The following is a 15,087-nucleotide window of genomic DNA, read 5'->3' on the forward strand; positions in this document are numbered from 1 at the left end:
GGGGTCTTAGTTTCATTAAGCATAGAGAGGAACACATTAAAACAAGGCTCTGTATACACTATTTAATCGGACACTGTAAAATTCAGCTAGGTAGGTTCTCCTTATGACAAACTCTTATCAATATGATGTATTTTTATTTGCTGTGGGCTTGTCTATACAGGGAAGTTAATTCAGATTTAGGTAAAGCATGAATTTAAAGCAGAATAGCTATTCTTGATTAACTCCCTTAACCCATTTTAGATTAAGCTAATTCAGAATAAAGCATTCTTATTCCAGAATAAGAACAACATCTACACAGGGAGTTAATCAAGATCAACTTTAAATTTAAATCCAACCTTAATCTGAACTAACTTCCCTCTATAGACAAACCCATAAATAAAATTAGAGCTGTCAAGCAATTAAAAAAAATGTTAATCTCGATTAATCACACTGCTAAACAATAATGGAATACTATTTATATAAATATTTATGGATGTTTTCCATCTCTTCCAATATATTGATTTCAGTTACAACACAGAATACCAAGTGTACAGTGCTCACTTCATATTTATTTTTATTATAAATATTTCCACTGCAAAAATAAAAAATTGTATTTTTCAATATACCTAATACAAGTACTGTAGTGCAATCTCCTTATCAAGAAAGGAGAACTTACAAATGTAGAATTATGTACAAAAAATAACTGCATTCAAAAATAAAACAATGTAAAACTTTAGAACCTACAAGTCCACTCAGTCCGACTTCTTGTTCAGCCAATCAGACAGACAAGTTTGTCTACATTTTCAGGAGATAATGCTGCCCACTTCTTGTTTACAATGTCACCTGAAAGTGAGAACAGGTGTTCACATGGCACTGTTGTAGCTGGTGTTGCAAGATATTTACAGATGCACTAAAGATTCATATGTCTCTTCATGTTTAACCACCATTCCAGAGGACATGCGTCCATGCTGATGATGGGTTCTGCTTGATAATGATCCAAAGCAGTGCAGACCAATGCATGTTTTCATCATCTGAGTCAGATGCCATCAGCAGAAGGTTGATTTTCTTTTTTGGTGGTTCAGGGTCTGTAGTTCCACATTGGAACGTTGCTCTTTTAAGGACTTCTCAAAAGCATGCTCCATACCCCATCCTCTCAGATTTTGGAAGGCACTTCAGATTCTTAAACCTTGGGTCAAGTGCTGTAGCTATCTTTAGAAATCTCACATTGGTATCTTCTTTGCGTTTTGTCAAATCTGCAGTGAAAGTGTTCTTAAAAACGGACAACATGCTGGGTTATCGTTGGAGACTGCTATAACATGAAATATATGGCAGAATGCAGGTAAAACACAAAGCAGTAGACATACAATGCTCCCCAAAGGAGTTCAGTCACAAATTTAATTAATGCATTACTTTTTAACGAGCATCATCAGCATGGAAGCATGTCCTCTGAAATGGTGACCAAAGCATTTAGGAGCATATGAATGTTTAGCATTTCTGGCATGTAAATACCTTACAATGCTGGCTACAAAAGTGCCGTGTGAATGTCTGTTCCCGCTTTCAGGGGACACTGTAAATAAGGATACCATCTGATCCTACGAGATGTGGCCAGAATCAACTCCTCCCTACTGGCACCATGGCAGAAGATCAACGCCTTGAACACCCTCCTGATCCCCTGTATCTCATTTGTCCTGAGGGGATCTGCTGTGGCGAAGGTACCACTGAACAAGGCAGAGAACATCATCCAGCAGCTCGTGAAGTGGATGTTTCTTCCCCAGAGGGCCAGCAATGAACTGGTGTACATCTTGCACAGGCAGGACGGTGCCAACATCCCTCGAATGGGTGATCTATGCGATGTTGCCATGATCACTCATGCCTTCCGCCTTCTGATGTGCCCGGACACCACGGGTGAGGAACATTGCAGAGAGTGCTTTAAAGGACGCCGTCAAGAAGCGAATTGCCAGGACCCCCTCCAACCAAGATGTCGCCACCTACCTGAGCGGCTCGCTGGAAGGTAAATTTGGAAGAGACAGGGGAGACTTTGCTTCGCTCTGGACTCGTGCCCGCAACGCTACGCAATGACTGGAGAAGCGTATCGGCTGCCACTGGACACGGTGCAAGGAATGCCAGAAGCTGGGAGTCCTGGTGCCACAGATGAAGAATACAGCTCACACTATCATCACTCTGAGAGCTAGAACCATGCTGGAGAGGACCCTGAAGGATGCCATCCACTGCCAATATGTGGAAAACCTGAAACGGAAGCTGGACTAGGGCAAGGCATTCAAGGTGACATGCAAGTGGGACGCCAACAACCACTTCCTCCCCGGGGGCAGCTTCACCTGATTTGCCGATTGGAGGTTCATCCACAGGGCCAGGCTCAACTGCATACCACTGAATGGAACTGTCCACCACGGGAATCAGGACAAGCGATGCAGGAAGTGTGGCTATGCCAACAGATGCTACCCCATGTCCTGTGTAGCTGCAAGCTCCATTCAAGAGCTTTGCAGCTGCGACACCACACCATCCAAGATAGCCTGGCCAGAGCCATCCCGCCACCTGTTGGGGAAGATTGCTATAAACTCCATCATCCCCAGACCCGACAGCCAACTGCGAGTGAACATAGTCATCACCAAGGAGGACTGGAATATCATCACGGTGGACGTCACAGTGCCGTTCGAGAACAGGACCCCGGCCTTCCACAATGCCCGATCTTGAAAGGTAGAGAAATATCCCCCTCTGGGCAAAACCTTGAGAGCTAGGGGTTACCAAGGCAGACACACGCACTGATCGCTGGAGCCTTAGGCGCATGGGACCCCAGTATGAGTGAGTGCTGAGAGAATGCGGAATCGGTCAATGCTACCCTCGGCTGATGTGGCAACTCATGGTATCAGACGCTATCAAGTAGTCGAGGGACATCTACATAGACCACATCACTGGACATCGGTAATACCAGGAGGGATGATCTGGAGTGCTGATGAGAAGCGCAGTCAGGAAAGTAACAAATACTTTCCTCATGGATTGTATTTTCTAAATGGACAACCAACCTAATTCTCAATTACTGAGGGACAATCTCCACTCATTGATACATTTTGCTTTCCACAACCAAATCTCTGTACAACTTTTCATGAGTGATGTACTCAAGTATTCGGATTCTAATATCTAAACTGTATTGTTAAATCTATTCACCTAAATTTGGGTTATTGCTGATTATGTACTCTGGGTAGCATATGACTTAAAAAACTAACTTTGTATTTGTGGATAATCTAAGCACTATACCCAGATATACAGACACTCTTTCCCCAACCTATGTATTATATACTTTTTAAACATTAGCTTTAATAAAATTTTTGTATCTGGCATGTAAATACCTTGCAGTGCTGGCTACAAAAGTGCCGTGCGAATGTCTGTTCTTGCTTTCAGGCAACATTGTAAGTAAGAAGAGGGCAGCATTATCTCCTGTAAATGTAAACTAACTAGTTTCTCTTAGCGATTGGCTGAACAAGAAGTAGAACTGAGTGGACTTGTAGGCCCTAAAGTTTTACACTGTTTTGTTTTTCAGTACAGTTATGTAACAAAAACAAAACTACATTTGTAAGTTGCGCTTTCATGATAAATAGATTGCACTACGGTGAATTGAACAATACTGTTTATCATTTTTAAAGTGCACATATTTGTAGTAAAAATATAAAGTGAGCACTATTCACTTTATATTCTGTGTTGTAATTGAAATCAATTTATTTGAAAATGTAGAAAAAACATCCAAAATATTTCATAAATTTCAATTGGTATTCTATTAACATTGCAATTAAAACTGCGATTAATCACCATTAATTTTTTAAATCACAATACATTTTTTTGAGTTACTCGTGTGAGTTAACTGCAATTAATCAACAGCCCTAAAAAAAGAAAAAAAATCACCAAATTTGAGGGTTTTGTTTTGTTTTTTTTAATTCTGACCCTTTTGACCTCCCAGCCTGGCAAGAGTCGCATCTCTTAGCCCCCAGGCCAAGTAGAATCTTACAGCCAGCCCTTTAGTGCCCAGTCCCTTAATCTGTGACCAATTTGATATTCTGGTGTGACAAAATCCATTCTGTCCTCCGGGGCAGAGGTGACATGAGCATTTCACCAATTATTATTATTCCAGTTGCACCTAGGAGCCCCAGTCATGGACCAGGACTCTGTTGTGCTAGATACTGTCCGAACATTGTAATGTTTAATTGGGAGGTGGGAGTAATAGCCTCCATACAACAGCTGTGTCTCCTATAACGTCTAGCATCCTCCCCTTCTAGCTCAGTATTTTCCCTCTCAAAACCTAGCAGTTCAAATGCTGCCTTGATCTCTCCTCCACCTTACTCACCCTAAAGTCAAGGACTGGATCCTGTGTTTGCAAGTCAATTTTCCCTGGTTGAAGGTGCTAGGGTGAGTTTAACCCAGTCTGCTTTTAAAGCAAGAAAGTGTAGATACCGTTAAGAGGCAACTGAATAGTCTTTCAAATTATTGTCAGATGAACATCCATCTGGCCAGGATGAAAACTGTTTGTGTTTCAAGACGAAGAGATTCATTAGACTTTCAGATGTATAACACATTGTTCACATTGACTGAATGGGGAACCATTATCAAATGTAATTCAACTAAATATCAGAAACTTGTGTAACTGAAGGTATTTATGTGCAACGTCTACTCAGAGCTCTTCAAGAATACATATTCTTGTAAAATAACTTATGTAGTCTATTGTACACTGAAGCCTTAGCTGACCGAACAAAAATAGCATGTGTACTTTGCATTCAAGTATATGGTAATAAATGTATATTTACCCCATCAAAGCAATTGAAATTGTTAAATATAAAGTGTATGTAGCTTTTATTTAACAAAAAAGTTTTAAAAGTCCAGTTGAAATGACTTGTAAAACTCTAATTTTAAATTCTTGTTTTGAACTTGGGTCTTGGGCTGGTATCTCTATTGTTGGGTAAACCAAGCAGAGATATAAGCTAAGATGATTTGTAGGTCCAGTGCTATTTTACTGACTGTAAATACATGTACAGTATGTAAAGATAATTGTTATGCATGTGACTTCTTTTTAATCAGTAGCTGTGAACTCCGTGCAGCTTCCGTTACTCATACACTAAACTTGAACTATCCAGGATAACTGATAAGCATAATAAATTGCATGTCTGGGCTCAACAAAGTAATCCCAACTGAACTTGGACCATGCTTGCAAACTTGCTTTGCCCTCTCCCTTTCATATTTCTTTTTTTCTTTATGAAAAGAAAAAAGGCAAGGGAAGTGCTCTACAAGTTTGACTAAGATGGCTTTCAATTTTAAATCAGTGGATACTACAATATAAAGCATCTGTGCTTTCTTACATCTGTAGATACTGAATGAACCAGATATATGTTGCATCTATTGTCACATATTTGGAGATTATCCAGCAAATTAAATAAAGCCTGAAGAACCTGGCTATCTGCTTAAAAGAACCCTGTCAACTAATTTTAGGGCTAAAATGATAAAAATCTGATTTCATATAATAGAAGATGAATAGAAATACATTTTATGATTAAAGAGTTCTCTGAAGTTATGTGAATCTAACCACAAAGCCATTGTACCTAAAGCAAGAGAACCAAAAAGAAAAACTGACGCAAAACAAAAGTTAAATTTCATCTTAACCTATTTCTCCAAATTAAGTGAAATGCTACGGTAACTTTTTATAACATACACAGCAAAAAAAATATATTCTTTTTTCAACTTTTCCACTTGTGACAACCAAAGGCATTAATAACAGGAAGAATGTATAATAAATAAATAAATAAATTTACAATCTCTTTAAATTACAATTTGGCAGATATCCCATAGGATTTTCATGCACACATGGGATTTATCCAGGCCCAGTGCAATAAACTGGCATTAGTGGTGCAAATTGTGTGTTTGGAATGAGATTTGCAGATCCTGTCTGAACCAGCATTTCTGTCCTGTAAACCACATCCAGAATCAGGGCTTCATGTAAGGAAAGGTTTTTGCAATCTCAGTTTTATTTTTCTCTTAACTCCATCTCAACTTCTCCTTTTCCCTTCTTCTATCATTTTGGTGCATGCAGTATTGTCATAAGGATATCAAAAGAGCCTAAATATGAGTCATATGTCAAAATGTTATAGATCAGAGATAAAGCTAATCAAATCTCTCCTGTTTAAGTTTAAGGACTGGCTAGACTGCCTCTCCCCTCTTTTCCACATCAAGCAAAAATATTCATCGTAGTTAAATATTAAAATCCAGTCAATCAGCTGCCATTTTGGCTCTGCTATACCTGTGTCTTGATTGTCAGCTGCTTCAAACTACATTAATCATCCCATCAACCACAAAAAAAATGGGGGAGGTGAAAGTTTGGGGTAGAAATTAGATATCAGCCTGTGTACTGTACACTCAGTGGTTGTACAAGGATTATTTGAGTGACTGGAAGAGATCCATTTACAGGGGAGTGCCCAAGATAGGTATGATTGTTTCACATATATTTAAAGTATTCAACCAAAAGATAAGTAGCGAAAATCTGGAAATTTCAGGGCATTAATAGTAGTTTCAGGTACTATATCTGCCCGTTAAGTCCCTGTTAAGTGAATATTTGCAGTTTTATATTAATATTTTCCTATTTTTATATCCTCTTGCACTGTTACCCATACCAACAGCAGAAACTGACAAAACGGGGGAAAAGAACTGACTACACAAAAGTGAAAAGCACAAAGTAAATAAACAGGAAAAAAACGTTATAAATTTTTCATTTCTAGTCATTGTAGGCCTTGAGACTAGAGACAAGGGTGAGTTTTTAGAAATGTGTTAGCTGACATTAGAATTGGATGCTGTCTAGAAACTAGTTTAGATAGGTTTTAACGCCTTTAAAATTGTGTTAACATCTCATGACTTATCCAATTTAAAAACACCCACTTCTTTCCCTAGTGTAGCTAAGGCATTAAGATTAAAAAAATAGAAAACACAACAGAAAAAAAGATTTAGAGAAGCATAATTTGGTTTTTTGTTTTTTTTTTAAGTGAATGGTGTCCCTGTAAAGGAAATACTGCTTATCCTTAGATTTCTAGTCTAATCATTTGAAGTGTTGATTGGTTAGTACTGGTACAAGAACAAACTAGGACTAACATTTATTTCTGTTTGCCTAACATAGAAGAGTCACGTGTAATTACTGTAAAGTAACTTATGTGTGTTGGAAAATGCAAAGAAAATGTTGCAATAGTAGCAATCTGCATTAATGTTTTTGTAAATTTGTTCGACATCTATAGTGGTGGTAATTTGTAGAATGCTGCCTGAAGATAAATGTTAAAGACAACTGACCAAGTGTACAGATTGTAAAGATTTTTTACATATAAGTAAGTTTTCTTTGTGTAATATTTATATTATAAAAGTTGCTAAAAACAACTGAATTAATGCCTATTGTAATTTTTTTTGTCCCATAAGCATCCAAAGCCTTTTTCTCTGGCAGACTTGCCTGATGCCTAAAATACATCCAACAAGATCTCTACTCTGGAATCAGCATCTCTGCATGATGAACTAGGAGCATCAGGATATTTCTTTCACCACTTCCATTCCCATTCATCTTCTTTCAGTCTAATATCTGACACACATATGGAGGACAGATTGACATCTGAATGGTCTTTTCCATTTTTAACTACTACAATCCTTACTTTTGAACTCTGCCTCTCTTTACTCATGCAAGTTACTATGTTTTCTCAAAAGCTGTTACTTCTGAAACTCCGCAGTTGGCCAAGACTTTTGCCACACTCTCATCTTCCAGGCACGAAGGCTTTGTCTTCATTGACACAAAGCCTTTTTTTCCTCCAGCAAGATAACTAATGTGCATCAGTTATCTCACTGTAAAATCCTACATAGAGACAAAAGTTTGGAGTGTTTGCTGAGGCAGCTAGGTGAGGTTGCACCATATCCCACTTGTGATTGACCTCACCTAGTTTATCTTAACAGTAAAACTAAAGAGCCTTGCTTCCATTATGCTTTCACAGGATAGATAAAGCTTATTAGTTATTCCATTGGGGGGGGGAACTATACAAACATGCTATGCTTTCATCTTTATGTTCAAAACTGTCTCCTTTTCAAGGACAGAACTTGAGACAAATTGAACATTATGCCATTTTGACTAGTACAGTAGCCTGCCTAGAAACGTGTTAATGTATTCATCCCACCAATCCTTGTGAGGCTTTTATTTTTCATAAAATACTTTGAAAAGCACATCACACCCAGCTCAATTAAAATTAGGGGCTACCAGACCAAGCAGAACTGTCTCAAGAATTCAAAATGGCAGGCCTCAAGATATTTCTTTTCTTCCCATTAACTCAAAGTTAGTTCTTCCATTCTTGCAAGCTACCAATGGGAGACCATTCTTTAAAGTACAGAAGCAATGTATGACAGATCTCAACCACACTGTATAAAAGACGCAAACAAACTTTAAATACAGTACTTTAATAGCTGTGAACACTGAAAAATAAAGTGTTTTCTTAAATCCTGAAAATAATTTTTTCTCCACTCTCAAACAACCCTCCCTCCCCCTACATTTTGGATGGATGATCACTAAATGAGAACGTTTTTAAAAAATCAAATGTTCACAAACATATACAACAAAATCCACATTACCCTCCCAAAACACAAGCTGTATTTACTCAAAACCAAAGTCTTAAATTCATTGTTCAGGACAGAAACATAAAAAAAGAGATTGTGAGATCAGGTTTAAATCAAATCTATTTTTAGAAGATTTTATTGCATCTTTTGAAAGTTAAAAACATACAGAGAACAGGGGAGACAATAATGTCATCTCTGAAGTGTACATACTTGTTCATTTTATTGTTTTTACTTTCTTAACTCTTCAGATTTAAGAAAAAAACCACACCAAATTTATTTCACTTTTATTTTAGATCTGGTCTACATGCTGAAGGTGCACGGATATAACTAAAGGTGTGATGTTGCACCGATTTAGTTAAACTGGTACGACTTTCTGTGGCCACTCTTACATGGGTTTAAACTTGATTTATGTCTGTTTAGCATCTCCCCATCAATCCTGTCACAGGCATGCTAAGCTAGTTCAAATCCAATGTAAGAGTGGCTACACACAGCTATGCCTGTTTAACTAAAAACCAGTAAGATATTTCACCTTTATTTAAACTGTTGCAACTATAGCATATAGACAAGCCCTTAGATTATCCTAGCCTCGGCCTCTTGGTGCTATTCAGATGTCACTTGTAGCAGAAGTCACCAAAACACTACTTTGGGACAAACAGGCAGAATTTCAGCTTAGGGACTGTATATGAGAGAAAGGGAAACTGTTCCCTTCCTTTCCTTTCCCTCCTGGCTCTTCTTCTACAGAGCCAGCTTGGGAACAGCAGAGTTCTGTATTGAACTTCTGTCCCCATCCTGACCAAAGTATCTGACAGGACAGAGCTAAGCTAAACATACCTGGAAACACTGCTCTCCACACTCCCTACCTCCTTCTCTCCCTAATGCAGCAGGAGGCTGTCAGTGGCTCCCCTCTTACACAAGAAGCATGTGTAGGAGAGGAGCTGGTGGTGATGTTGTGTAGCACCAGTAGCTGAGAGAAACAGTCAGCTGACAGCTACAATAGGCCAGGAGCTGCTGATGGTTAGCTAACTTTCCTAATTCTATGAACAGCTTTTTCAAAATAGTGCCCTTTGTTTGCTCATGACCCCCTTCATGTAGGATTCAAAAGGTTTTCCGCTCACACGACAGTTCAGTGCAGTCAGTCATCTTACTCAGCCTTCTGGGGCTTATGTGCTACAGAAGACCATGTAAGTGACCGACTGACTAGGTGCGATGGTTGGGGAAATTTTCCATCATGGGTACCAGGGTCTGATTTTAAAGTAAGTTTCATAGAATGCCACTTTTAGCAGATCATTTTCATTTTACCTATCAAGGTTCATCACAAATCAGCTTTTACAATGTAAGTTTTTGGCTTTGAAATATTTTTATACATTATATATAAATACAGCATAGCTTTGTTTTGCTGACCATGGAATAGCATGGATGCAATACATCACTTGGAAACAATGAAGCTTTTTTGTTTTAAATTTTTTAGAATATTTTAGATTAATTTCTGAAGTTACCTTTTTTTCAATTGTCCCATACAGAGGACTGAAAGAAGACAAGATGCTGGAACCAGCATTCTACAGTCCTTTTAAAGCATATAAAAATAAGCATGGCCTACAAAGCCAAATTCCCCCTAAATCACTTCCTGTATTCTGGGTATGACAGGCAATAATTAAAGAGATCTGAACATAAAACATTGAAAAAGGAAAATTCATTGTTTCTATTCACTTTTCTGAAGTCTGTTATTTAAAAAACTAAACTGTTTAAGAATACACACGTGAGCAGTGCAAAACGAGGACTACTTTAAGACATCACATTTCTGTATAAAATAAATGTTCAGTTGACTAACAGGATTCAATGATAATATCAGGGATCAAATGCAGTGATTCATTAATAAAGATCATAATTAATTTTCCTATCATAACACTAATCCATTGCTAATATACACACCTCCTGCTACCAGTAAAATCACAACCACGTTTTGTCAGTTGTTAGTATTTACAATGTTGTTGTTAGTATCTTCTGTAACCTCCTCCTCCTCCCCTTCCACCATATGGATCTCCATAGCCACCTCTACCACTGTAACCTCCCCTTCCCCCATAGTCTCCCCGTCCTTGGAAACCACCTCTCCCACCACCACTGAAGCCACCACCTCCTCCTCTGCCACCTCCTCCCCCCCAACCACCCCTCCCACCACCACCACCTCCTCCTCCCCCCCAACCACCCCTCCCACCACCTTCTTGTCTCTTCTGCCAAGGGGGCATTTCAGGAGGTGGTGGTTCAATCTCAGTTGGTCTGCCTCCACGGTCTGGCACTCTCCCCATCAGGACCTGTGTAGAGAAATACACAATGCTTATGTTTACATAACAATAAGGCTGCTGAAAGGATACAGAAGTAATCTTGTGGATGAAGAGCACCTGCCTACTCATCACAGGGAATGCAATCCTACCCAGAGCAATCTGTGGGAGTTCAGACTTCCAGGTTATCATCCCATGTCTGCCACAGACTTCCCATGTGACAATAGACAGCCTCTCAGAGTCAGTTTTCCATCAGTACCACCAGCTAGCTACTGCCTAGGGTGGTCAGGGTTAATTGTTTATAGTGAGCTTTGAGATTTTTTTTAAATCACAGGTGCTACATAAGGGCGATCAATGCTCATGGCCCCTTAATCCTTATATTATGATGCTGTTTAAATTCAACCAGAATGGCAAACATCAGTTCAAATCCCATCAGAAAATACCGCACTAACAGCTACAGTGGGTAGCATATATAATCTGACAAAACGGGTAACCATATGTAACTATAAAATGTTCATTGCTTTCTTTTCAATCAGGCATTACTGATGCAGTGTAGAGAACTGAAAAAGCAACCCAGTCCATAATGCAATGCTATAGTAGCACCTTCAAGTGAAAAGTGGTGTCTTGAGATTCACTTGACATGAATTGATGTATAAAGAGAACATTTGGAAAAAAATATTCACACAGCATGTCATTCTAACATGAAGAGACACTGTACTCCAGTCAGCTTACTTCTAAGCTGTCATGCAGAAAGACATCACAGTTTTAGTTACCCAAGTACCCTGTTGATAATTTTCTTGCTTTCAGAGGTTCCCTCTCACCCCACCATAATGTATACCAACATGCAAGCTACTCAGATCACTCTCAGTCAAAATAGCATTAACAGGTATACTGGATACTAAATTAGTATTTACAAAAACAAGGAAGCATGTGTCAAGTAAACCCCTGGATTCCAGTTGGCCACTCATGTGATGTCCTGGGATCACTCTCATGACAAAGGGATATACCAGTTTTGTTTGACATACAACCCTTGGGTCTTACTCTTTCATTACTATTCAGGACACTGCCTGATCCAAATCTAATGTCTCCTCTTGTTTCCATCTCACTCTCGATCTGCACCTCTCCTGCTGCTTCTCAGTTTCTTGCTCTTTTGACCCACGCACACTTCATGATCTAACCGAACCACCCACTTCCCAAGTATTCCAAAGCCAACCCTCCCCTAAGTCTGCTTGTGTCCAACCTGCAATACCCATCCCTTTCAACTGGCTCCTACACCCTGCAATTACCACCGTATTCCATTTGCACACCATTCCATCTGCTTCTACTTTCCAAACCCTCAGCAATCTGCCCCCTTTGCTCCACCCATCACTGCAATTAACATAAAATAGGAATCCTGAGCAAGATTCCAACTTACCCCTAAAATAAATAAGAAACATGGGGACTGTAGTGGTGATTATGTATTCCTTCTAAAAAGTCTTTGGAAGTTTGTAGATAGGTAGTTAAGAAGTAATTTGTTTCATCTTCATTTGAGTAATTATGAAAAAAATTATAACGAACTAGTAACATTGTTTGTAGTTATTGAGTTTCATCATTCATATGTAGCTATCACATTTACATAGGTAAACCACAATATTTTTTTTTAAATTTTGTAGTAAGAATTTCATTCCCATAGATGCCTGTTGTGCCTAGTTTCAACAAAAAGTTTTAAATTTATCAATGAGTTATAAATCTCAGAACATTAGACCATAATGAAAACCCTTTTAAATCCTTAGCTGTTATGGTATGCATAATATTTCTGTGATGGAAGGAATTACAAAACCCTGATATTTAGTAGTATAAGGCCTTCATCCTAGAAGCACTTAAGCATATGCTTAACTTCAGACAAATGTAAAGTTAAGCATGTGCATAATTGGGGCCCATTGTTGTAAATAAAGTTCCAAGAATAAATAATACATTTGGACATATTCGCTACTACATTTAGCTACAAGTCCTGAAATAGACTATAAACCCTATGGAGATCCCTTTACAGCTTTGGGGCTTTACACTATTAAAAAAAACACTTGTCACTATTAAAATGAACCAAAGATCTATCAGCAATAAATATGTACAAAAAATAACATTCCCCAGATAATCCTGTTTCTAATTAGGCAGTAGAATTAGATGTTAACGAAATAAAATGGTGGGAAAAAACTGTCAGAAATAAATGACAAAGTCATTTTAAATGAGAAGCAGGTGGGGGAAAACCATCCAAAGCTGGATTTAGCAAGGTATAAAAAAACCCCTAAAGATTAATATCCGATGCTGCATCCGATGAAGTGAGCTGTAGCTCACGAAAGCTCATGCTCAAATAAATTGGTTAGTCTCTAAGGTGCCACAAGTACTCCTTTTCTTTTTGCATTTCTACAATGGGTTTCTTCTGCTCTGTAGCTTCAAAAAAGCAGGCCCAAACCTGTTAGCTTCCAGGGAAGGCTAGGCTGCCTCTTTGAGAAATCTGCCCAATGAAGCGGCTTCCGAAATTGGAAAATGTGTAAGGATTCTTATGAGAGACACGGTGGCTGAGGTAATATCTTTTGTTGGACCAACTTCTGTCGGTGCGAGAAACAAGCTTTCAAATTTACACAGAGCTCTTCTTCAGGTCTGGAAAACTTACTCAGGCCAGGTCTACATTTCAGACCTATATCGGAATGACTATGTCACTCAGGGACGTGAAAAATCACACTCCTGAGCAACATAATTATACTTACCTAACCGCTGTGTAGATAGCACTATGTCAATGGGAGAGCTTCTCCAGTTGAGACAGCTACCAGCTCTTGGGGAGGTGGATTAACAATGCCAGTGGGAGAAACTCTCCCGTCAGCATGGTAATGTCTTCACTAAAGTACTACAGGAGCTCAGCTGCACACCGCTGCAGCACTGTACGTGAAGACAAGCCCTGAGTAAGTTTCCCAGACCTGAAGAAGAGCTCTGTGTAAGTTCAAAAGCTTCTCTCTCACACCAACAGAAGTTGGTCCAACAAAAGATATTACCTCACCCACCTTGTTTCTCTAATATCCTGGGACCGACATGGCTACAACAGCAAGGATTCTTGTGACATTTATGGCCATTTCCTGCAATATTCTGGAGAAATCTTATTGAATTAAAGTTTAAAGTACTTTAGGAGTTCGTTGTATTAAAAATACAGCTGGTTTATGTATTACTGTGGGGCTGTATGGAATATCTTTAAGAGGAAGACAGGACTAAGGTGATCTCTAGGAAGTACTGTGAGCTTCAGAAAACTATGCTGAACAATGTAGCAGACACAAATGATCTTTTGGGACAATATGTCTGAAGTGGAATTCCTAGGAAATACTTGGAGGAAGGGACTGTAAACTCCCATCTACATATTCAGCCTTTGGAACTTCACCTTGAGGGACCTTTGGGCTGCTGATCACCGGTTACCTGACAAAAGAGACACAAGAAGTAGTCTGTGCAAGAAGGTGGATCCTGGCAAGTTGATACTATGGACCCCGCTGTCCACTTCCTGACTCCCAGCTTCCTCCCCAGTTCCTGCCTTCAACGCTGCCCTGTTTCCGGCTCCTGTCCTTTGTCTTGTTCCAGGCCCTGAACACTGTTGGCCTGGTGACTGACTGCTCCGGCTCAGACCCTAGACGATGGCTCTTTGACTTCCAACTCAGCAGTGTCCCTTGGCTTCAGCTCCTGTTTTTTGTATGACCCCGGTTTCCACTTTTGGCTCAGACACCTGGCTCCTGATTCTGGACCTACCCCTTGGCCTCGGGTTCCTGACCACCAGGCCAAACCACCCACAACTCAGTCGCTGGGCAGAAGGTCCTGGTGGACGCAGCTGTCTATGGAGGGCAGCCCGGAGCCTGCGCTACAGCCTCGTCAGGGGAGGAGGATGAAGAGGCCAAGGGGGGCGGGGGGGGTGTCTCCTCTGCACCCCTAGAAGTGGTGCGACTGGCCGAGGCTTCCGACACTCTTGGTTCAGATGTGGCTGATCAGGAAGCTCCAGACTGCGCACTTTGGGCCTGCTGGTGTGCCCATGGGGTCCAAAACGGCCACTGAGTGGGTCCTTACCAGTGCGCCTGCCATGGGCCTGCCCCCACATCAGGGTGTCCACGGTCTGACCGGCGCCACTCCCACTCCGAATACCGAGACCCCATCTCCGAGCCTGAGGAACGGGATCAGGACCGCAAGGGCCAGGGAGGTT

At 40.0% G+C, this 15,087-nt stretch overlaps 1 protein-coding gene across 1 annotated transcript in view; it reads right to left on the reverse strand.

The window, feature by feature from the left end:
* Positions 1-8,711: 8,711 nt before the first annotated feature.
* Positions 8,712-15,087, reverse strand: part of FAM98B (family with sequence similarity 98 member B) — a 45,257-nt gene continuing 38,881 nt past the window's right edge. Inside the window, exon 8 of the mRNA XM_077818939.1 lies at positions 8,712-10,913. Coding sequence (XP_077675065.1) covers positions 10,596-10,913 — 318 coding nt within the window. The 3' untranslated portion in view covers positions 8,712-10,595. The remainder of the gene's footprint in view (positions 10,914-15,087) is intronic.

Source organism: Eretmochelys imbricata, chromosome 6 (genome assembly GCF_965152235.1).
Source record: "Eretmochelys imbricata isolate rEreImb1 chromosome 6, rEreImb1.hap1, whole genome shotgun sequence".
NCBI classification, from domain to species: Eukaryota; Metazoa; Chordata; order Testudines; family Cheloniidae; genus Eretmochelys; species Eretmochelys imbricata.